We start from the raw sequence: 19,212 nt of genomic DNA, 5'->3' as shown, positions 1-19,212 counted from the left end.
AGACAAAGTCCAGGAAGATAATTTATGTGAGGTAAAAAAGGGAGATGCATCTTCCCGTTCTCCTTGAAGGAATGGGAGGGAATTGAAGTTTATATATGGACCTCAAAAGAACAGTAAAGTGAAATTGCAGCACTTAAAAACCTAGGAAAAAGAACCCAGAATAAAAATAAACAGTACAAACAAGATTGTTTAGCACTTTTATTGGCCACGGGAGGTAATTTCTTATCTACACTTGACCAGCTTTCTGTGGAACGCAAAAGAACCATGTCCACCCCATACCTCTCCGGGACCATTGCTGCAGAACTGTGGAAAGCTATATAAGACACCCAGGAGAAGAAGATCAGGACTTATTAAAGGTGAATGAAGGTATTTCATGGCTGTGTTGCCTCACTTCATTCCAGGAGCTTCTGGACAAAAAATCCAGCTCTTCTGATTTATTTATTTTTTGAGGGGGGGGGAGTGGGAAATGCCAGAAGACTGCAACATTATCATTCGTTGCTCTTTCCTACAAAAGTAGGATCACACGGTGACTTTTAGATAATTCCACAGTTATGGAAATGCAGGCATGGCAGGCAAGGCATGTTTTTAATAAGAAGCATGCCAAGTTTTTTTTTTTTAATGCTACCAGAAATTCTGATTTTTGCTTTCTTTTCTTACAGCCAGCCAAGTAGTCTTGAAGGAGCTGGACTTCAGGAAGACATGCCTTCAGACTCCAAGACAGCAATGATGGGATAAGGATCCCAGCCTCTAGCTAAAAGGACTGGTCAAGGAATCTGCAGGCTTGGTGATCTCTGAAGGTCTCTTTCATGGAGAACAGAGGAAGCATGAAGGAATATTCCACGTTTACACCCACCACAGTATCTTATTCCCTTTGGGGACCTGAAATATTAGACAAATTGTGCAAAGAGAGTGAAAGACATGGCCCAAAAATGAAGACCCAAAGAACATATAGGAGGAAAGAAAGAGAGATAGCTAAATCTAGTTTACATCAAGATCCTTCACTCTCTCGCTCCATAACTTTCTGTCCTTGCAGACTATCGTTGCTTTCACCACATTCATAAACCAATTCATGATCTGTTCTTCTTTAAGCTTCTCACTGCTTGTCTGTGAAGATTCTCCCTCATCCAGGTCATGGTTGCCTCAGAGGCGCTTTCTTTCAAAAGGCAATCGGACTTTCTAGTTTCGCTTGAAGATGTTTTGCTTCTCACCTAAGAAGCTTCTTCAGCTCTGACTGAATGGTGAAGGATTTATATTGTTTATAAATTTATAGTGCTAATGACCCAATGGCAGCAAGGAATATAAATCCTTACGTTCTCCACCATCCTCATCAGAAATGAATGAGAAGCGAAATGTCTTCAAGAAAAACAAGAAAGTCCAGTTGCCTTTTAGAAATAAAGCACCTTTGGGGACTTCTCACTGCTTGGCCTTCTGCTCCAGAAAAGCCTTGCCAGGAAACCAATTCCCTCCTGCAATTTTGCATTCACTTCGGTTAACTCTCCTTTGATATAATGGAGCACTAATGGCAGATAAAGGAGGTAGAATAAGTTATTGGACAAGGCGTTGGCTTTAGAGATCACCATGAGGAGTGACAATAAGGAGAAAATGGCACAAAGTCATTTGTGAGGACAACTTTCCAAAGGTGCTTTTCAAAAGGCAACTGGACGTTCACAGCTTTCTTCCTTGTAGATCAGGGGTGTCAAATTGCCGGACCGTGGGCCGGATGCGTGATCCGGAAGCCACGCCCACCCCATTGCCAGCAATGGCAAAACTGTCCCGATACGTTGCACAACGTCACGTGATGTCGTGAGTTTGACGTGTCTGTTGTAGATGTTTCAGTTCTCATCCAAGACACTTCTTCAGTTCAGAAGGTCCAGTTGCCTTTTGAAGGTCCAGTTGCCTTTTGGGACAGCCACGATTGAGGATCTCCATAGTGAAGAAAGCATTTTGAAGGTTTAATCTGTTCAGGCCAAAGAAGGGATCAGGAAAATCTGGACTCTCTCTCTGACCACAAGATCTCTTACACCACCACTGTAGTGTTGACTCTGCTCTTATTTCATCTTCATAATCTCTCCGAGCAAGATTACAGTTTCAGAAAAGGTTCTACTAGTTCCAACATCACTCAAAGAATGCTTCTTTCTCTAATTTTTTTTTTTTTACCAACTAGGTAGCTTTACTTCCAGTGTTGCAAGGAAACATGTACTAGTAGGATTATTCTAATTGTTGAAGAAAACAAAATGATTCTCCCCCACTTTTTACTTTCTTCACCAACAAATACTAAGAATTTATTTTTTTTAATCCCATTTATATCCCGCCCTTCTCCGAAGACTCAGGGCGGCTTACAATCTAAAGCACAAGTCAATGTGCTTAGCAATAGCCTTCATTCTATGTATATGCCTGCTTATTAGGGCTTTCGCCCCCCCACCACAAGCGGCATTTTTTACAAAGTCAGCTTATTGCCCCCCACAATCTGGGTCCTCATTTTACCTACCTTGGAAGGATGGAAGGCTGAGTCAACCTTGAGCCTGGTGGGACTCGAACCTGCACTAATTGCAGGCAGCTGGTGTTACTTAAGGAAGCATTAGCCCACTGCTCCACCAATTGTTCGAGTGGCTGCATCTCTGCATGACGGTGTGGCTATGCCTTGTTCCTTCTCTCAAAACAGTTTCCTGGACACCCTCCACTCTCCCCCACAAGCTTGTAGATGACAATTTCGGAGCAAGAGCCAAGAGTGCATTCGCTCTACCAGATATGACACTGAAGGCGAGAAGAAACTGGATGGAGAATTGCACCCATTTGTGCCAAGATCATCCCCCCTACTGGATAGCGATGCCTAGGGGTAGGGGTACTTCCCCAGGGTTTAAGCAAGCAGGAATATCTTAGCGGGATGGAGAAGAACGGAAGACTGATACTCACCCCTTGTTCTGATTCCAGCAGCTCCGTTTTGACTCTGACTGCAGGCATCCCATCAAGCATTAACATTCTGTTCTTCAATGTGTTAATAGCCTTAAAGAGAAGAAGAAGAAAAGTAAAGATGAGCCCAAGAGAAAGAAAGCAATGGAACATTCTGGTTTGTAAAGAAAAAGTGCAAGGATTTGTCTGTTGATCAGGTCTATCTATCTCCAAGAACTTCCAGGCAAGTATCTGCCAACACTTTTCACATCAGTTCTGCACCCAACTGATCTCAAACCATTCCTGTTTCAATGAATGGAGTTCAGTTTATTCCAGACTCTCTCCTTTATTGGAAATGGGAACAAAGACAACGTGGCCCTTGAATTTACAAAAAAAACAACAACAGGAGTTTGTAACTGCTGTAAACGTGGCAGTAGCTATGTGGCATTTTCTCTCTCTCTCTTTTTGGTGTGTTTAAGACAGCTGGGCCAGTCCCTATAGTTTTCTTGGCAAGGTTTTTCAGAAGTGGTTTGCCATTGCCTCCTTCCTAGGGCTGAGGGAAAGGGACTGGCCCAAGATCACGCAGCTGGCTCGAACCCTAAGGTGCAATTAAAATTCACAGTCTTCCAGTTTTTAGCCTGGGCACTTAAGAACAACAACAAACTAGCCCTCCCCAGCCTTATGGTTGGTTCGTTTTCCCTCTGGCAGGACGTCTTGCTTCAATGCCAACTCCATTCCCTGACAAGAGGTTCAGAGTCCATTTCTTTTTGCTTCTGCTTCCCCTCTCCAAATCCCAGGGCCACAGCTCTTGGCAGATATGGTCAAGGATAGGGGAACGTGTCCTGGGATGGACTGTTGGCAGGCCATGGCTTTCCCTTCATAACCCCTGATAGGAGGTTAAGCCTTGGAGAACCTTTTTTTTTAGATCTTCTTCAGGCTGGTTCTCCCATGCAAAACTTCCTTTAATGTCACCTGGCTCTTTCAGGGATCAAATTCGGGCTTTGTCTTTGTCAACTTTCTTCCACAAATGCCACACATATTGAAAAATGGGATCTGGAGCAGTGGAGAAGGCTTGGGGAAGACTACAGGCCATGCAGTCTAATGGTGATACTTCGGAGATCAGCCCAGAATGGCTCTGCACTCTTCCCTTGGTTCCTGGGAGTCTGCATGGATTGTAGTCTTCTCCAAGCCTTCTCCAAGACAATCAGAGCTGTTTCCCTCTGCATTATAAGGGACTTCTAGATGGGCACCCTGAATATCTTCTTGGAGGACCAATATTAGCACCTTCAAGTATAAATATGTGATTTCTTGTTTCAGAATTATGCACAGGTAGTCTTCAACTCACGACCACAACTGGGCCCAAAGTTTCTGTTGCTAAACAAGATAGTTTTTAAGTGAATCTTGTCCCATTTCATGACCATTCTTGCCACGGTTGTTAACTGAATCGCTGCAGTTGTTAAGTTAATAACACCATTGTGCAGTGAGTCTGACTTCCCCATTGACTTTGCTAGTCGAAGGTCGCAAAAGTGAACACATGACCTCAGGACATTGCAACGGTCATGAATATGAGTCAGTTACCAAGCGTCAAACTTTTTTTTGTTTTTTTTTATTAAAAAGTTTTACAAAAACAAAGTTTTACAATATATCCCCAAATCCCCCCCACCCCAAACCCGCCCACTTCCCCCCCACTTCCCAGAGCTAAATACAGGATTATAGTTACAATAATCATATTCTAAATAAAAATTATGCATAATATACAATTAACCAAATTCATAATGTGCTTTAACTCCCCTTTAACATAACTACAAACAAAGTACCAATAACAATATCCCTCTAAAATCTACTCATAAGCTAAATGGAACTTTTTAGTCCCATATTTGTTCTGAATATAATTTATCCATCTCCTCCAAACTGAAATATATCTTTCCTGTGAATGATCTTTCAAGTAAGCAGAAATCTTAGACATTTCTGCAAGATTCGAAACTTTAAGCACCCATTCTTCTATAGTAGGCAAACTATCCTTCTTCCAATATTGTCCCACCAGTAACCGTGCTGCTGTTATCATATTCAACATCAAATTGGTTTCTTTAACATCACAATCTACAACAATACCCAATAAAAATAATTGCGGAGAAAACTTTATCTTTCTCTTAAAAATCTTTTGAATGTTCCACCAAATTTTGATCCAAAAAGCTTTTATGTTTCTACAAGTCCACCACATGTGAAAATAGGTGGCTTCTAATAGGTAGCGTCAAACGTTTGATCACATGACCGTGGGGATGCCGCAATAGTCGTAAGTAGGAAAAATGGTCATAAGTCACTTTTTTCAGTGCTGTTATAACCTTGAACAAATGAATTGTCGTAAGTCAAGGATTACCTACAATTCAGATCTATGCAACCGTCACAATGGAAAAATGCTTTGGGCACAGAATTTGGGTTTGCTTTTTGTTATAACTTAAGTTTTATGTGCTAGAAAAAACAAAGTTCCTAGCCCTTGTGTTTTCAACCAAAGAGGACCACCAACTAAGCTGTTCTGCTTGCTGAGCCAAAAAAGACCCCAAAATCATTTTCCAGTGGATGAAAGGCAGAACTTCCAAAACTGAGTTCTGTGATACACAGATTGTGCAAATATCACAAATTACCTTGAGTCAGGGGTAGGCAACCTTGGCTCTTTTATGACTCATGGACTTCAACTCCCAGAATTCCTGAGCCAGCATGGCTCAGCTTGGAAACCTCTCCCTTTCCCCTCAGCTTGGCTGGCTCAGGAATTCTGGGAGTTGAAGTCCACGAGTCATAAAGCGGCCTAGGCCAGGGGTAGGCAACCTTGGCTCTTTTATGACTCATGGACTTCAACTCCCAGAATTCCTGAGCCAGCATGGCTCAGCTTGGAAACCTCTCCCTTTCCCCTCAGCTTGGCTGGCTCAGGAATTCTGGGAGTTGAAGTCCACAAGTCATAAAGCGGCCTAGGCCTAGGCCAGGGGTAGGCAACCTTGGCTCTTTTATGACTCATGGACTTCAACTCCCAGAATTCCTGAGCCAGCATGGCTCAGCATGGAAACCTCTCCCTGTCCCCTCAGCATGGCTGGCTCAGGAATTCTGGGAATTGAAGTCCACGAGTCATAAAAGAGCCAAGGTTGCCTACCCCTGCCCTGGGTGCAAAACTCCACTTTTCCTGGCGTAGGATTTGGGCTGTTTGAATGCAAATGGGAATCATATGCAAGCTTGGGGATAACACGCAATCCCATAAATTAAAATGAAAGCTGCCATTTCTTGGGAGAAGGTGAAAGCCCCTTAAAAGAAAGACTCACAAGGGAAGTGACGGTTCACTTTCATTCCCTAACACACACCCCTTCCCCTTCTGAGCCAGAGGACTTTCTAGCAACCAGGCAATGCTCAAAACAATAAAAGGGGGAAATGATGCCAGGCCAGAGGCTTTCCAGGAGGGTGTGGGCTGATCAGGCCTGCCTTTCATATCCAAGGGTGTCACCAGCAGTGGCGGTTTGGCCATCCGCCTAGGGTGGAACAGAAAGCACAGCCAGCCTGTCTCTCCAGTCAGCCCAGCTCAAAGCCCTTCCTTCCCTCCTTCTGCCTGGCACAGCTAGGCCTCCTTTTTCATCCACGAGCCCCAAGCAGGCCAGCTACTGCAAGGCTGCAATGGCCAATGGGGTCATAAATCTCCCTGAGGTGGGGTTGCCTGGGTGAAGGGGGGCCCTTCTGCACAGGGGGAGAAGCAACTGCCGGATGGATTGGGGAGGGGGCTGCACGTTGTCTGCCTGGAAGGCTCTGCTCTGCTGGGAGGGTCTCCAGCTGTGACAGGCACCTGGGGTTGCTCGGAGGGAAGAAAGACGATCCGAAGCTGGATCTGGCCCAAATAGGGCCTGCCCCTGAGCAGACAAAGGATGCTGCTCAGACTGGCAGGTTTAATGAACTGTTGGAATCTGATTAGAGGCTAATGTCCCTTTCCGTGCCTTGCACCAATTTACAGCTGATACTTTAACCATCTCCCCCCACCCCGAACTCGTTATTCAACAGAAGGAGAAGTCAGGTAGGCAAATGAGGCCTTTTTTTCAGAGTTATAAATCAGCAGATCCCAAGCAGGTCATGCACCATTTAGCACATTGACACCTTCTTGCTATTTGGGTCACTTCTGCCTCTGCCCCTCTCCCTTTCCTGAGTGTCCCAAAGCTGATTTCCCTAGGAGAGGAAATCTCCCTGTTTCACTTTGAGAACAAAAGAGCAGGACGCAGAGAAGGCTACGAATGTGGACAGAAATGTATTCAAGGTTTTTCGCGAACTGAAGGGACTGTGAGAGGGATCTTGGAGTCCTAGAGGATAATCACTTCAATAGGAGGCCAGCAAAATGCTTCAGCTGCCAAAAAAAGCCAATGCAGTCCTGGACTGCATTAACAGATGGACAGAATCAAGATCACGAGAAGTGATATTGCCGCTTTATAATGCCTTGGTAAGACCACACTTGGAATACTTCCAATTTTGGGCACCACAATATAAAAAAAGATGTTGAGACTCTGGAAAGAGTACAGAGAAGAGCGACAAAGAGGATTGTGGGGCTGAAGGCTAAAACATTCAAGAACAGTTGCAGGAATTAGGTATGTCTAGTCTAGTGGAAAGAAGAAGTAGGGATTACATGATAGCAGGATTCCAATATTTGAGGGGTGCCTAAAAAGATGAGGAGGTCAACATATTTTCCAGAGCTCCAGAAAGCAAGACAAGAAGCATTGGATGGAATCTAATCAAAGAAAGAAGCAACCTAGAACTAAGGAGAAATTTCCCAACAGTAAGAACAATTAACCAGTGGATCTGCTTGCCTTCAGAAGTTGTGGCTGCTCCAACACTGGAGGCTTTTAAGAAAGGACTGGACAACCATTTGTCTAAAATGATCTAGGGTCTCTTGCTTCAACAGGGGTTGGACTAGAAGACCTCCAAGGTCCCTTCAACTCTGTTATTCTGTATTGCAGGGGTCCCCAACCCCCAGGCCATGGACTGGCACCAGGCTGTGGCATGCCAGAAACTGGTCTGCGCAAACCAGTGAAGCCTCATCTGCAGGATGCAGGCAGCACGTGAAACCATGACCCCTGTGGTTCACGGGAAAAACCTCTCTCCAAGGAACTGGTCCTTGGTGCCCAAAAGGTTGGAGGACACTGCTGTATTGGACTGTGCAATGAATCCAATGGGATGTCCAGAAAGATACTTCACCTCTCACCAACCATTAAAGCAACCTTATCTTTCAGAAGGACTAGACCAGGGGTAGGCAATCTTGGCTCTTTTATGACTCGTGGACTTCAACTGGCTCAGGAATTCTGGGAGTTGAAGTCCACGAGTCATAAAAGAGCCAAGGTTGCCTACCCCGGGACTAGACAGTTGCTTCAAAGGCTATCTCTACCCAGGTCTGCTTGCTCAGGACTTGGACCTGCAGTTGGTTCCACCAAAATGCAGTCTCGGAGTACATACAATCAGGGATAACTTTCAAATCAGCTGGGTGTGCCTTCCAGTGGTGGCTGAGTTCATGATTCAAAAGGGGGAAATTAATGTCTGTCATCCCACTTTCTGAAGCACCCTGCTGCTTTCAAATGTTCACCTCATCGTATTAAATGGAGACACCATGTATCCATCAGAGATTAGAGTGCCTCTTGGATATATGCAATCATGGGCCAAACATTCAACATCCTCTCCTAACAACGGATTACCAAGATCTGCTATGTACTACAGCCAATCCAAACTGATTAGTGAACCTCTGCAATCTGCTGGATGAGTAGGAAGGGAGCAAAATCTGCTTAATGCTTCTCAGGCTACTCCCAATGCAGCCTCTTAGCCCACCACTAAGAAGGATCAGGGCTGGTTATTCCTTGGATTGGAACTACTAAGAAATTCAAGGTATTTAGCCTAGATGTGAGTAGTTAAGAAGACCCCGAAAGAGTAGCACCAATCCTCTCCTGAGGCATTGTTTAAAAAAAATGATATGGATGTTTTCTATGAAGTCAACTGGGACTGAGCTAAATTCAAAGATGACTTTATCTTTAATACAAGATAAGTCCACCTTTCCCTGTTTAAGGCAGGACAAGAACTCTGTTGAATTAAACCCAGTCCTTCTATACATCCACTATGAATGCTGTTCATCTATGTTATAACTGTGTCCTTTTGACTCATTCAATTTAGCAGGAATGTTTTTGTAGCACCTGCAATCAACCTGACCCAATCTGAGGTCCACACTGTGCAGGTCAGATTTATTACTAGGCTTGTTGATTTTAATGACAGAATCCACAAGTTGAGAATGATGTAAAAAAAAAAGACACTTATAAATTCCACCATCACTGCTATATATCTCTTCAGAGATCTTTGAAGATTTTGACTTCTGAAGAATCAACATAATTATTACCCAAAGGGAGGGAGGGAGGGGAAATCTCAGCCATTCCTTTGAATCTGTGCTGCAGGAGTGATTGAAAGAGGAAGATTTTAGACTTGCCCGTGTAAAGTGAAGGCAAGCGCTGCACCCTTCAGAATTTCCTTGGAAGCAGAAAGTTCAGCTACAGCTTCCTGCTGGGCCTCTGTGCTGCCTTGCTATTGAATCAGGTTGACTAGCCATTGTCCGGAAGTGAATTCAGTCTTTCTTTGGCTAGAGAATATCTGTTGGAAACATCACAGGAGCAAGGAAGAAATGGAGTGGATGAGCTTCTCATCAGAACCCAGGAGGTGGGACAGGAAGAAAGCAGGATGAATGCTTTGGGAAAATGCTTCCCTGTCAAAGAAGGGTCACGGAGGGAAGATCTAGGAGGGGACAGAAACAAAGGCACAGTTGGCACGGAAAATGCCTTATATTCTTGCTCGCCCTCTCTTTTCTCCTTGAGAACTTCAAAAATTGGTCTTTCAGTTTAGCTTAACCACAGCTTCAAATCCATCACTGCACAGCTAATCTCAATTCTCTTTCATCGGAAACAAGTCAAATTCAGTTCACTCAGGTGCCGTCCTCATAACATGCACTCTTTGGAATTCTGGTTTATTATAACTGAGTATAGTCAAGGCTACGGTCTTCCCAGTTGCAATGTATGGCAGTGAAAGTTGGACCATAAAAAAGGCTGAGCGCCAAAGAATCGAGGCCTTTGAACTGTGGTGCTGGAGAAGACTCCTGCCAGTCCCTTGGACTGCCAGGCGATCAAACCGGTCAGTCCTAGAGGAGATCAACCCTGAGTGCTCTTTAGAAGGCCAGATCCTGAAGCTAAAACTTTGGCCACCTAATGAGAAGGAAGGACTCACTGGAGAAGAGCCTAATGCTGGGAAAGATTGAGGGCAAGAGAAGAAGGCGACAACAGAGAATGAAGTGGCTGGATGGAGTCACTGAAGCAGTAGGTGTGAGCTTAAATGGACTACAGAAGATAGTAGAGGACAGGAAGGCCTGGAGGAACGTTGTCCATAGGGTCGCAGCTAACAACAACAAAAATAACCGAGGAAACACTGATTCAGTGATTCAGGTCACTCCCATTACACCTGTGATTATCACTTAGATTTATAACTTGACTTTTCTCCAAGAACCTCAGGTAGCTTAAAGGGGGATGTTTTTTGCGGGCTCCTTGTTGCTCTCTGAACTTGGTTGTTCAGAGAGGGATCTAGGACAACTCAAGCATGGCCAACTCAGACCATTCAGTGCTGTATTAATTTTTTCATTGATATACTCTTATTATTAACGACCACATTTCCCTCAGAATTATTGTAACCTGTATATCCAGATTGACTTTGTGGGAAGTCGGCTCCCCAGAGAAGGAAATATTAAAAGGGCAGGAAAATATATTTCCTAAAAGGATCTTAGAGACAGAAAAGCACCCCAAGTCTCCCTCCCCCAAGTGGAAACCAACTATAGAAATGCAGATGCAAACCATTCAGGGAAGTTGAAACTAAGAAGACTAAAATCTACATACCCCTGCTCCAGGGAGGTGGGCTGGGACAGACAACCAGCAAGAATCCTAGAGTGACACACCTAGGCTCAGGACAGAATAGTGACAAAGGAAATACAAAGCTTGAAACAGGAAATAACTCCAGACAATAGAGTCCAGGGGGTATAAAAACCCACTACCCACATGTGCTCAGCCCTTCTTTTCCTGTTGGATCCATCTTTCTGTCTGCCTTTCCTCTGCAATAAACTACAACCTTCTTCCCAAAGCAGTTGCCAGGTATATTCCCCACTTGGAGGAACCATGATGGAGACTTTTCTTCCTACAACTTTATTTTATTATCATTGGCCACAGTTCAGTAAAAACATAATTTAACTTTTGCGTGTATTGAATTGTCCCATGGAGACTTGTCCCATGGTGAGTTGGCTGTGCTGAGTTGGCCCATTCCAGTTCAACCCTGAGCTACAGAGCCTCTTTTATCCCCACAACTACAACTCTGGAGAGACTTCTATTAAGAGGGTGTCTGGTCCAATGTCATCCAGCAGGGTCATGGATGTGGAAGTGGATTTGATTCTGGGCCCCTCAGTCCCAGTTTAACACCTTAACCCAGGGGTGTCAAACTGCCGGCCTGCGGGCCGGAGTGTCACGGAGAAACCGCACTCATCCCATTTTCAGCAATGGGGAAAAGTTCCGATACGTCGCGCGACGTCACGTGACGTCGCGAGTTTGACATGCCTGCCTTAACCACTGCCTTGGCCTGCTCCAGAGTCTTCCCTGCTTCTCCATGCCACAGGAGCTAAAAATAACAACTATTTAAATAACATTTAAATAATAATAATAATAATAATAATAATAATAATGTTATTGTTGTTGTTGTTGTTAGCTGCGAAGTCGTGTCCGACCCATCGCGACCCTATGGACAATGTTCCTCCAGGCCTTCCTGTCTTCTACCATCTTCTGGAGTCCATTTAAGCTCATGCCTACTGCTTCAGTGACTCCATCCAGCCACCTCATTCTCTGTCGTCCCCTTCTTCTCTTGCCCTCAATCTTTCCCAGCATTAGGCTCTTCTCCAGTGAGTCCTTCCTTCTCATTAGGTGGCCAAAGTATTTGAGTTTTAGCTTCAGGATCTGGCCTTCTAAAGAGCAGTCAGGGTTGATCTCCTCTAGGACTGACCGGTTTGATCGCCTTGCAGTCCAAGGGACTCGCAGGAGTCTTCTCCAGCACCATAGCTCAAAGGCCTCAATTCTTTGGCGCTCGGCCTTTCTTATGGTCCAACTTTCACTGCCATACATTGCAACTGGGAAGACCATAGCCTTGACTATACGCACTTTTGTTGACAGGGTGATGTCTCTGCTTTTTAGTGTGCTGTCTAGATTTGTCATGGCTTTCCTCCCGAGGAGCAAGCGTCTTTTAATTTCTTGGCTACAGTCTCCATCTGCAGTGATCTTGGAGCCCAGGAAAATAAAATCTGTCACTACCTCCATTTCTTCCCCATCTATTTGCCAGGAATTGAGAGGGCCGGATGCCATGATCTTGGTTTTTTTAATGTTTAGTTTCAACCCAACTTTTGCACTCTCCTTCTTCACCCGCAACAAGAGGCTCTTTAGTTCTTCTTCACTTTCTGCCATTAGAGTGGTATCATCTGCATATCTTAGGTTGTTGATATTTCTTCCAGCAATCTTAATTCCAATTTTTGATTCATCTAGCCCTGCCTTTCTCATGATGTGCTCTGCATATAAGTTAAATAGGCAGGGCGACAGTATACAGCCTTGCCGGACTCCTTTCCCAATTTTGAACCAATCAGTGGTTCCGTGTCCAGTTCTCACTGTTGCTTCTTGGCCTGCATATAGGTTTCTCAAGAGACAAATAAGATGGTCTGGTACGCCCATCTCTTTAAGAACTTGCCACAGTTTGTTATGATCCACACAATCAAAGGCTTTAGCATAATCAATGAAGCAGAAGTAGATGTTTTTCTGGAACTCTCTAGCTTTCTCCATGATCCAGCGTATGTTGGCAATTTGATCTCTGGTTCCTCTGCCTCTTCGAAATCCTGCCTGTACTTCTGGTAGTTCTCGATCCACATACTGCTAGAGTCTAGCTTGTAGGATTTTAAGCATAACTTTACTAGCATGAGAAATGAGTGCAATGGTGCGATAGTTTGAACATTCTTTGGCACTGCCTTTCTTTGGAATTGGAATGTAAACTGATCTTTTCCAATCCTGTGGCCACTGTTGAGTTTTCCAAATTTGCTGGCAAATTGAGTGTAGCACTTTTACTGCATCATCTTTTAAGATTTTGAATAGCTCAGCTGGAATACTGTCACCTCCACTAGCTCTGTTGTTGCTCAGTTTTTCTAAGGCCCACTTCACTTCACATTCTAGGATGTCTGGCTCGAGGTCAGTGACCACCTCATTGTGATTATCAGGGATGTTAAGCTCATTCTTGTATAGTTCTTCTGTGTAATTTTGCCACCTCTTCTTAATCTCTTCTGCCTCTGTTAGGTCCCTGCCGTTTTGGTCCTTTATCATGCCCATTTTTGCATGAAACGTTCCCTTCATCTCTCCAATTTTCTTGAAAAGATCTCTGGTCCTCCCTATTCTATTGTTTTCTTCTATTTCTTTGCACTGTTCATTTAAGAAGGCATTCTTATCTCTTCTAGCTATTCTCTGGAATTCTGCATTCAATTGGGCATATCTATGTTTTTCTCCCTTGCCTTTCGCTTTCCTCCTTTCCTCAGCTATTTGCAAAGCTTCCTCAGACAGCCATTTTGCTTTCTTGCATTTCTTTTTCTTTGGGATGGTTTTGGATGCTACCTGTTGTACAATGTTGCGAACCTCTGTCCATAGTTCTTCAGGCACTCTGTCTATCAAATCTAATTCCTTAAATCTATTTGTCACCTCTATTGTATATTCAACAGGGATATGATTTAATTCATACCTGAGTGGCCTAGTGCTTTTCCCTACTTTCTTCAGTTTAAGCCTAAACTTTGCAATGAGAAGCTCATGGTCTGAGCCACAGTCAGCTCCTGGTCTTGTTTTTACTGACTGTATAGAGCTTCTCCATCTTTGGCTGCAGAGCACATAGTCAATCTGATTTCTGTGTTGACCGTCTGGTGATGTCCATGTGTAGAGCCGTCTCTTGGGTTGTTGGAAAAGAGTGTTTGCTATGACCATCGTATTCTCTTGACAAAATTCTATCAACCTGTGCCCTGCTTCATTTTGCACTCCAAGGCCAAACTTTCCTGTTATTCCGCTTATCTTTTGGCTTCCTACTTTAGCATTCCAATCCCCCATGATGATAAGGACATCATTTTTTGGTGTTAGTTCTATAAGGTGCTGTAGGGCTTCATAGAACTGGTCAATTTCATCCTCTTCAGCACTGGTGGTTGGGGCATAGACTTGGACAACTGTAATATTGAATGGTTTGCCTTGGATTCGAACTGAGATCATTCTGTCATTTTGAGGATTGTATCCCAGTATTGCTTTTCCTACTCTTTTATTGACTATGAAGGCTACTCCATTTCTTCTGAGGGATTCTTGCCCGCAGTAGTATACCTGATGGTCATCTGAATTAAATTCACCCATTCCTGTCCATTTTAGTTCGCTGATACCTAAGATATCGATGTTCAGTCTTGTCATCTCTTGTTTGACCACGTCCAGCTTTCCTTCATTCATGGATCTTACATTCCAGGTTCCTATGGAGAAAAAATCTTTACAGCATCGGACTTTCCTTTCACCACCAGACATATCCACAGCTGAGCGTCCTTTCGGCTTTGGCCCAGTCGCTTCATTCTTTCTGGCGCTACTAGTACTAGCCCTCTGCTCTTCCCCAGTAGCATATTGGACGCCTTCCGACCTGAGGGGCTCATCTTCCAGCGTCATATCGTTTTGCCTTTTGGTACTGTCCATAGGGTTTTCATGGCAAAGATACTGGAGTGGGTTGCCATTTCCTTCTCCAGTGGATCACGTTTTGTCAGAACTCTCTGCTATGACCTGTCCGTCTTGGGTGGCCCTGCACGGCATAGCTCATAGCTTCATTGAATTACGCAAGCCCCTTCGCCACGACAAGGCAGTAATCCATGAAGGGGAATAATGTTATTAAATAATAACAACTTTATTAAATAACATTTAAATAATAACTATTTAAATAACATTTCTATGGCTTACTTATCACACTTCTACTATTTCTAGGATCTGATCAGCAGCCATCAATCTGTCTTCTTATTCACAATGTTCACAACTACAATGTTCTTTATTTCAACAAAACATTGTTATCCTTTTGGGGTAGCTGTTAAAATGAGCCACCTAACAATAATTAAAAATGGAAAGAAAAGCTTCAGTTCAGCATTGGGACTGGGAAAGGTGAAGGATAAGCATAAGGTTTGCGTCATGGTTTGTTGTGACATCCAAATGCAGCCATTATCACTCCTACATTCAACACTAATAATGAAAAAGTGGAAACTGGCCGATGTGATCTTATACAAATGCACTGTCCTAAACAAAATGTTCAAGTGAAAAAAAATCTCATTATACTCAGGATGGACCTAACGTATTTTGGATTCATCTTTATTCAGCATAAGTTCTCAACTTTTTTTTAAGGAGGTGTGTTTTAAAAAGTGCTTGACAGAAATCCAGCAGTCTATTTATACAAAGGAATGGCCTCACTATGTGAACCTTTTCTGTGAGGGACAGTTTCTGAAATCTTTACTAGTGAATTGTTTGCTAAGCCTCCTTAGTGCATTTTAGCAAGGCTACCATGCGCTCGTAACCTCCCGGCTAGACTACTGCAAGGCTCTCTACATGGGGCTGCCCTTGAGGACCACTCGGAGGCTTCAACTGGTGCAGAATGCAGCTGCACGAGTTGTGATGGGGTTTTCCCGATACTCCCGTGTAATACCTCTTCTCCGTGAGCTGCATTGGCTTCCGGTTGCCCTCCGGGTGAGATTCAAGGTGCTGGTAATGACCTATAAAGCTCTAAATGGCTTGGGTCCAGATTATCTAAGGGAACACCTGCTGCCGGCATCAACTTCCCATCGTCCTGTGCGCTCCCACAGGGAGGGCCTTCTTAGGGTACCGCCGGTTAAGGAATGCCGGTGGGTTATTCCCAGGGGAAGGGCGTTCTCTGTGGGCACGCCGGCCCTATGGAACCAACTTCCCACGGAACTCAGGACTGCCCCCGACCTTCGCTCATTTCGCCGGGACTTGAAAACCTGGTTCTTCGAGCTGTTTGGCCCAGACTGAGGGGTTTTAACTAATTTAATTTAATTGGGTTTTAGTTTAACTTCAGGGACTGTCATTTAATCATAGTTTTAACTGATTTTAATTTGTATGTTATGTATTTTAATTTTCCCTGTAAACTGCCCTGAGTCCTACGGGAATAGGGTGGTATATAAATTTAAATAATAAATAAATAAATAATAAATTCCAGGCTGTACCTACAGCCATATGATAATCTGACACAGCTCCGTTCCCTGACGGACAGCATTTTTTAAAAAAACACATGTGATTTATTTCATGGGCTCAAAATGACAGCGGCTGATCTGTCCTCTACTCAACAGTCCTATCCTGGAGGAGAAAGGAACAAGAAAGTGGGGAAAAAATCATCTTCTTTCAAGTCAAATCCTGAGAATACAGTAGCTGGTCACATGAGGGATCCCCTCTGAGCTTGCAGACATTTTATTACCCAAACTAGCTAACATCATCAGTTCTAGTACAGATAGGACTGATGACAATATCTGGTTTGGGTAATGAAACCTCTGCAAGAAAACAACCAAGCTCAGAGACCGATCACCAAGGACCCCTCATTTCAATCCTGAGCTACAAATGTTCTCCTTTAGCTAGTCAAATGCCATCTCTTCTTCCTTGGGCTTTCAGCTACTCCACCCAGAGGACTTTTAAAGGAGATTAACATACTCTGTCATTGACCATCTGGGAGATGGAGTCACCAACCATTCAGCCAGGAGGACCATTATCTGGGCTGAGGTGAAATTCAGGGAAGAGGTCTTACCAGGTTAGGCCTGACCTGACCCTGGAGAAGAAGACATGGATCGCAAGGGCAGGAAACATTCAGTCTTACTCCTCCTGGGTTCATTCTGGCTGGAGATATTTCTCCTCCAGGAAGGCTGTCAGACTTTGAACTCTTAGCAATTTCTCCAGTGGTGGAGAAATATGTGAACAACCGGTTCTCTGTGTGGTTGCCACTTCTGGAAGTCCATTATGGGCCTGGGCAACAAAAAATTAGCTACCGGTTCTGCTGAAGTGGTGCGAAGCGGCTGAATCCCACCACTGAATTTCTCCCAGTTCTCCTCATGTGGCTTCAGAAAACCATGGGCCACATTGGCTCCCAGAAAGAATAGCTCAAATGTAACATAGATTCCCATAAATCCAGCTCCAGATTGGAGGACAGCAAAGAACCATCACTGTGCCTGCCGTTCATTGACAGGATCAGTAAAACACCAGCTATTGAGGTGTTGTTGTTGTTGTTTTCTTGGACTCCCATCATTTGTCTTTTTAGCTCCTCATTTCAAAAGCCTGAATAAACATGGTTCCTTATTTCACAGCAAGATATGTCTTGCTTTAATTTCTTGTACAAATCAGAAGTTGGGCCATTTCCCAGCCACACATCCTATCTATGGTGGGTTCATGTACATCCTCATTCCTGACCCAAATCCAAAGATTGCATGTAGCTACATCTCAGTTCCATGCACCAATGTAGCTCTGTTCTTAAGTGCTGCATTGTATGGAACATTTGTTGCATCAGACCCAACTCTTAGCTACTGATTGCATCCAGTCACAGCCACCCAGATGTTTCACATAACCAACAGCAAGATACTGTATCCTGGTGACCCTCCTCTCAGCCTGCAAACCCCATGGCTTTTCACCTCAGCAGAACCCTCCAGCAGTGATTTTGCAGAAGGGGGTTTCAGAAATTTCAGCAGTTGCAGGATTTTGCCTGAATTTGAAAGCTATGCAGGATCAGGCCTGGCTAGTCCCTGGATAGAAACCACCAAGGAATCCCAAGAGAGTAGGCTAATATACATGTCCCAGGATAATGTTTCAGGATCCAATCTGGGTCAATCACCAGGACCAAAAGTTTAGTCTTCTGAGCTTTCAGACTCATGCTGTAGCCCCTCCTCAGGGAACTTCTCTGTAGCAGAGTGTATACACACACAGAATAGGCCAAAGTTCCCTGAGGATGGGCTACAACAGGGGTCTTCAAACTTGGCCCTTTTTTGACTTGTGGACTTCAACTCCCAGAATTCCTCAGCCAGCATGCCTGGCTGACGAATTCTGGGAGTCCACAAGTCATAAAAGGGCCAGGTTTGAAGACCCCTGGGCTACAGCATGCTCTGAAACCTGGAAGATTAAAACTCTGGTCCCAGTGACCGATCCAGATTGGATCCTGCAGAGTAGTCTAGACAGGAAAGTCAAAGATCCATCCTGCGATGGGCTGTAGCCACCTTATTGCTGGCAAGAAAATGGCAGTTATGTCCACAGAGTCCCACTGAGCCAAGCTCATCTTGAAGAAGAATCCATAACTGCCTTACTGATCTCAAGCTCACTTGCTTCATCTACATTAATTAAATCAAAATGACGATCTCTTGTACAAAGGCGGCTATGACATCTCATGCTTGGCTTCCCAGCATTAGGTGCACATTGTCCTATTATCTTTGCTATTTGTAGCAAGCAAGGTATTAAAACAACGTACATGTTACATACACCAAACTGGAATAAACCATGTCTGTTGTGGAGGCTGGAACATTTATCTTTCATCCATTATGCAAATCTCAAAAGAGCAGCTAAGCAGCAGTGAACTTAATGCAGTCAATAAGATTAGCCACTCATCTAAGTTAATTTTCACTTTAGGGAAACAACAGGCTTTCAGCTTTTTTAATTTGAAGGATATATAGCTTGGGTGCTACTGCGAAGGATTCTTTTAGCTCTGAACCCCACATGTCTGAGACAAAAGGATTTCTCCCCCCCCCCCCCGAACTTATTTAATGTTTAATTATGCTGCCTTTTTTCTGGGAGGTTCAGCAGAGCAAGGGGAGGGCGAGGAATTTTCCCATGTTTAATCCACTTTTCCTTCATGTGGAGCCCAACAGGGATCAGACTGTTGTTTACCCTTGCAAAGCCCCAGAGAGAACAGGGAATTAATGCAGAATGACAGGAATAAATGGGATATAATGAGAGTGAAGGGATGTAAGAACTGAGATTCCACCAAGCTACTCTTCTATTTAACTTTTTAATAAATGATGAGGTGTACAAGTTTGTGAGTCAAACCCATCTTGCTGGATGGTACAAACAAACAAACAAACAAGAATGCCCACAATCTTTCCCAACAATGTGAAGAGACAATAAATGATTAAGGGCCAGACAGAACCCCTCTACAAGAATGATAGCACTGGGGTTGTTCTAAGTC

The 19,212-nt window shown here is 44.0% G+C and overlaps 1 protein-coding gene across 1 annotated transcript in view; it reads right to left on the bottom strand.

Moving 5' to 3' along the window:
• Window positions 1-19,212, bottom strand: part of KLF12 (KLF transcription factor 12) — a gene marked incomplete at its 3' end in the record, with an annotated part of 230,349 nt that overhangs the window by 136,394 nt on the left and 74,743 nt on the right. The window contains 1 exon segment of the mRNA XM_081326857.1: window positions 2,914-3,003. Within this exon segment, the coding sequence (XP_081182983.1) occupies window positions 2,914-2,979 (66 nt within the window). The 5' untranslated portion in view covers window positions 2,980-3,003.

Source organism: Vipera berus (assembly GCF_964194415.1).
Source record: "Vipera berus genome assembly, chromosome: 4".
Classification (NCBI taxonomy): Eukaryota; Metazoa; Chordata; class Lepidosauria; order Squamata; family Viperidae; genus Vipera; species Vipera berus.
This window is presented reverse-complemented; position numbering and strand designations above follow the sequence as displayed.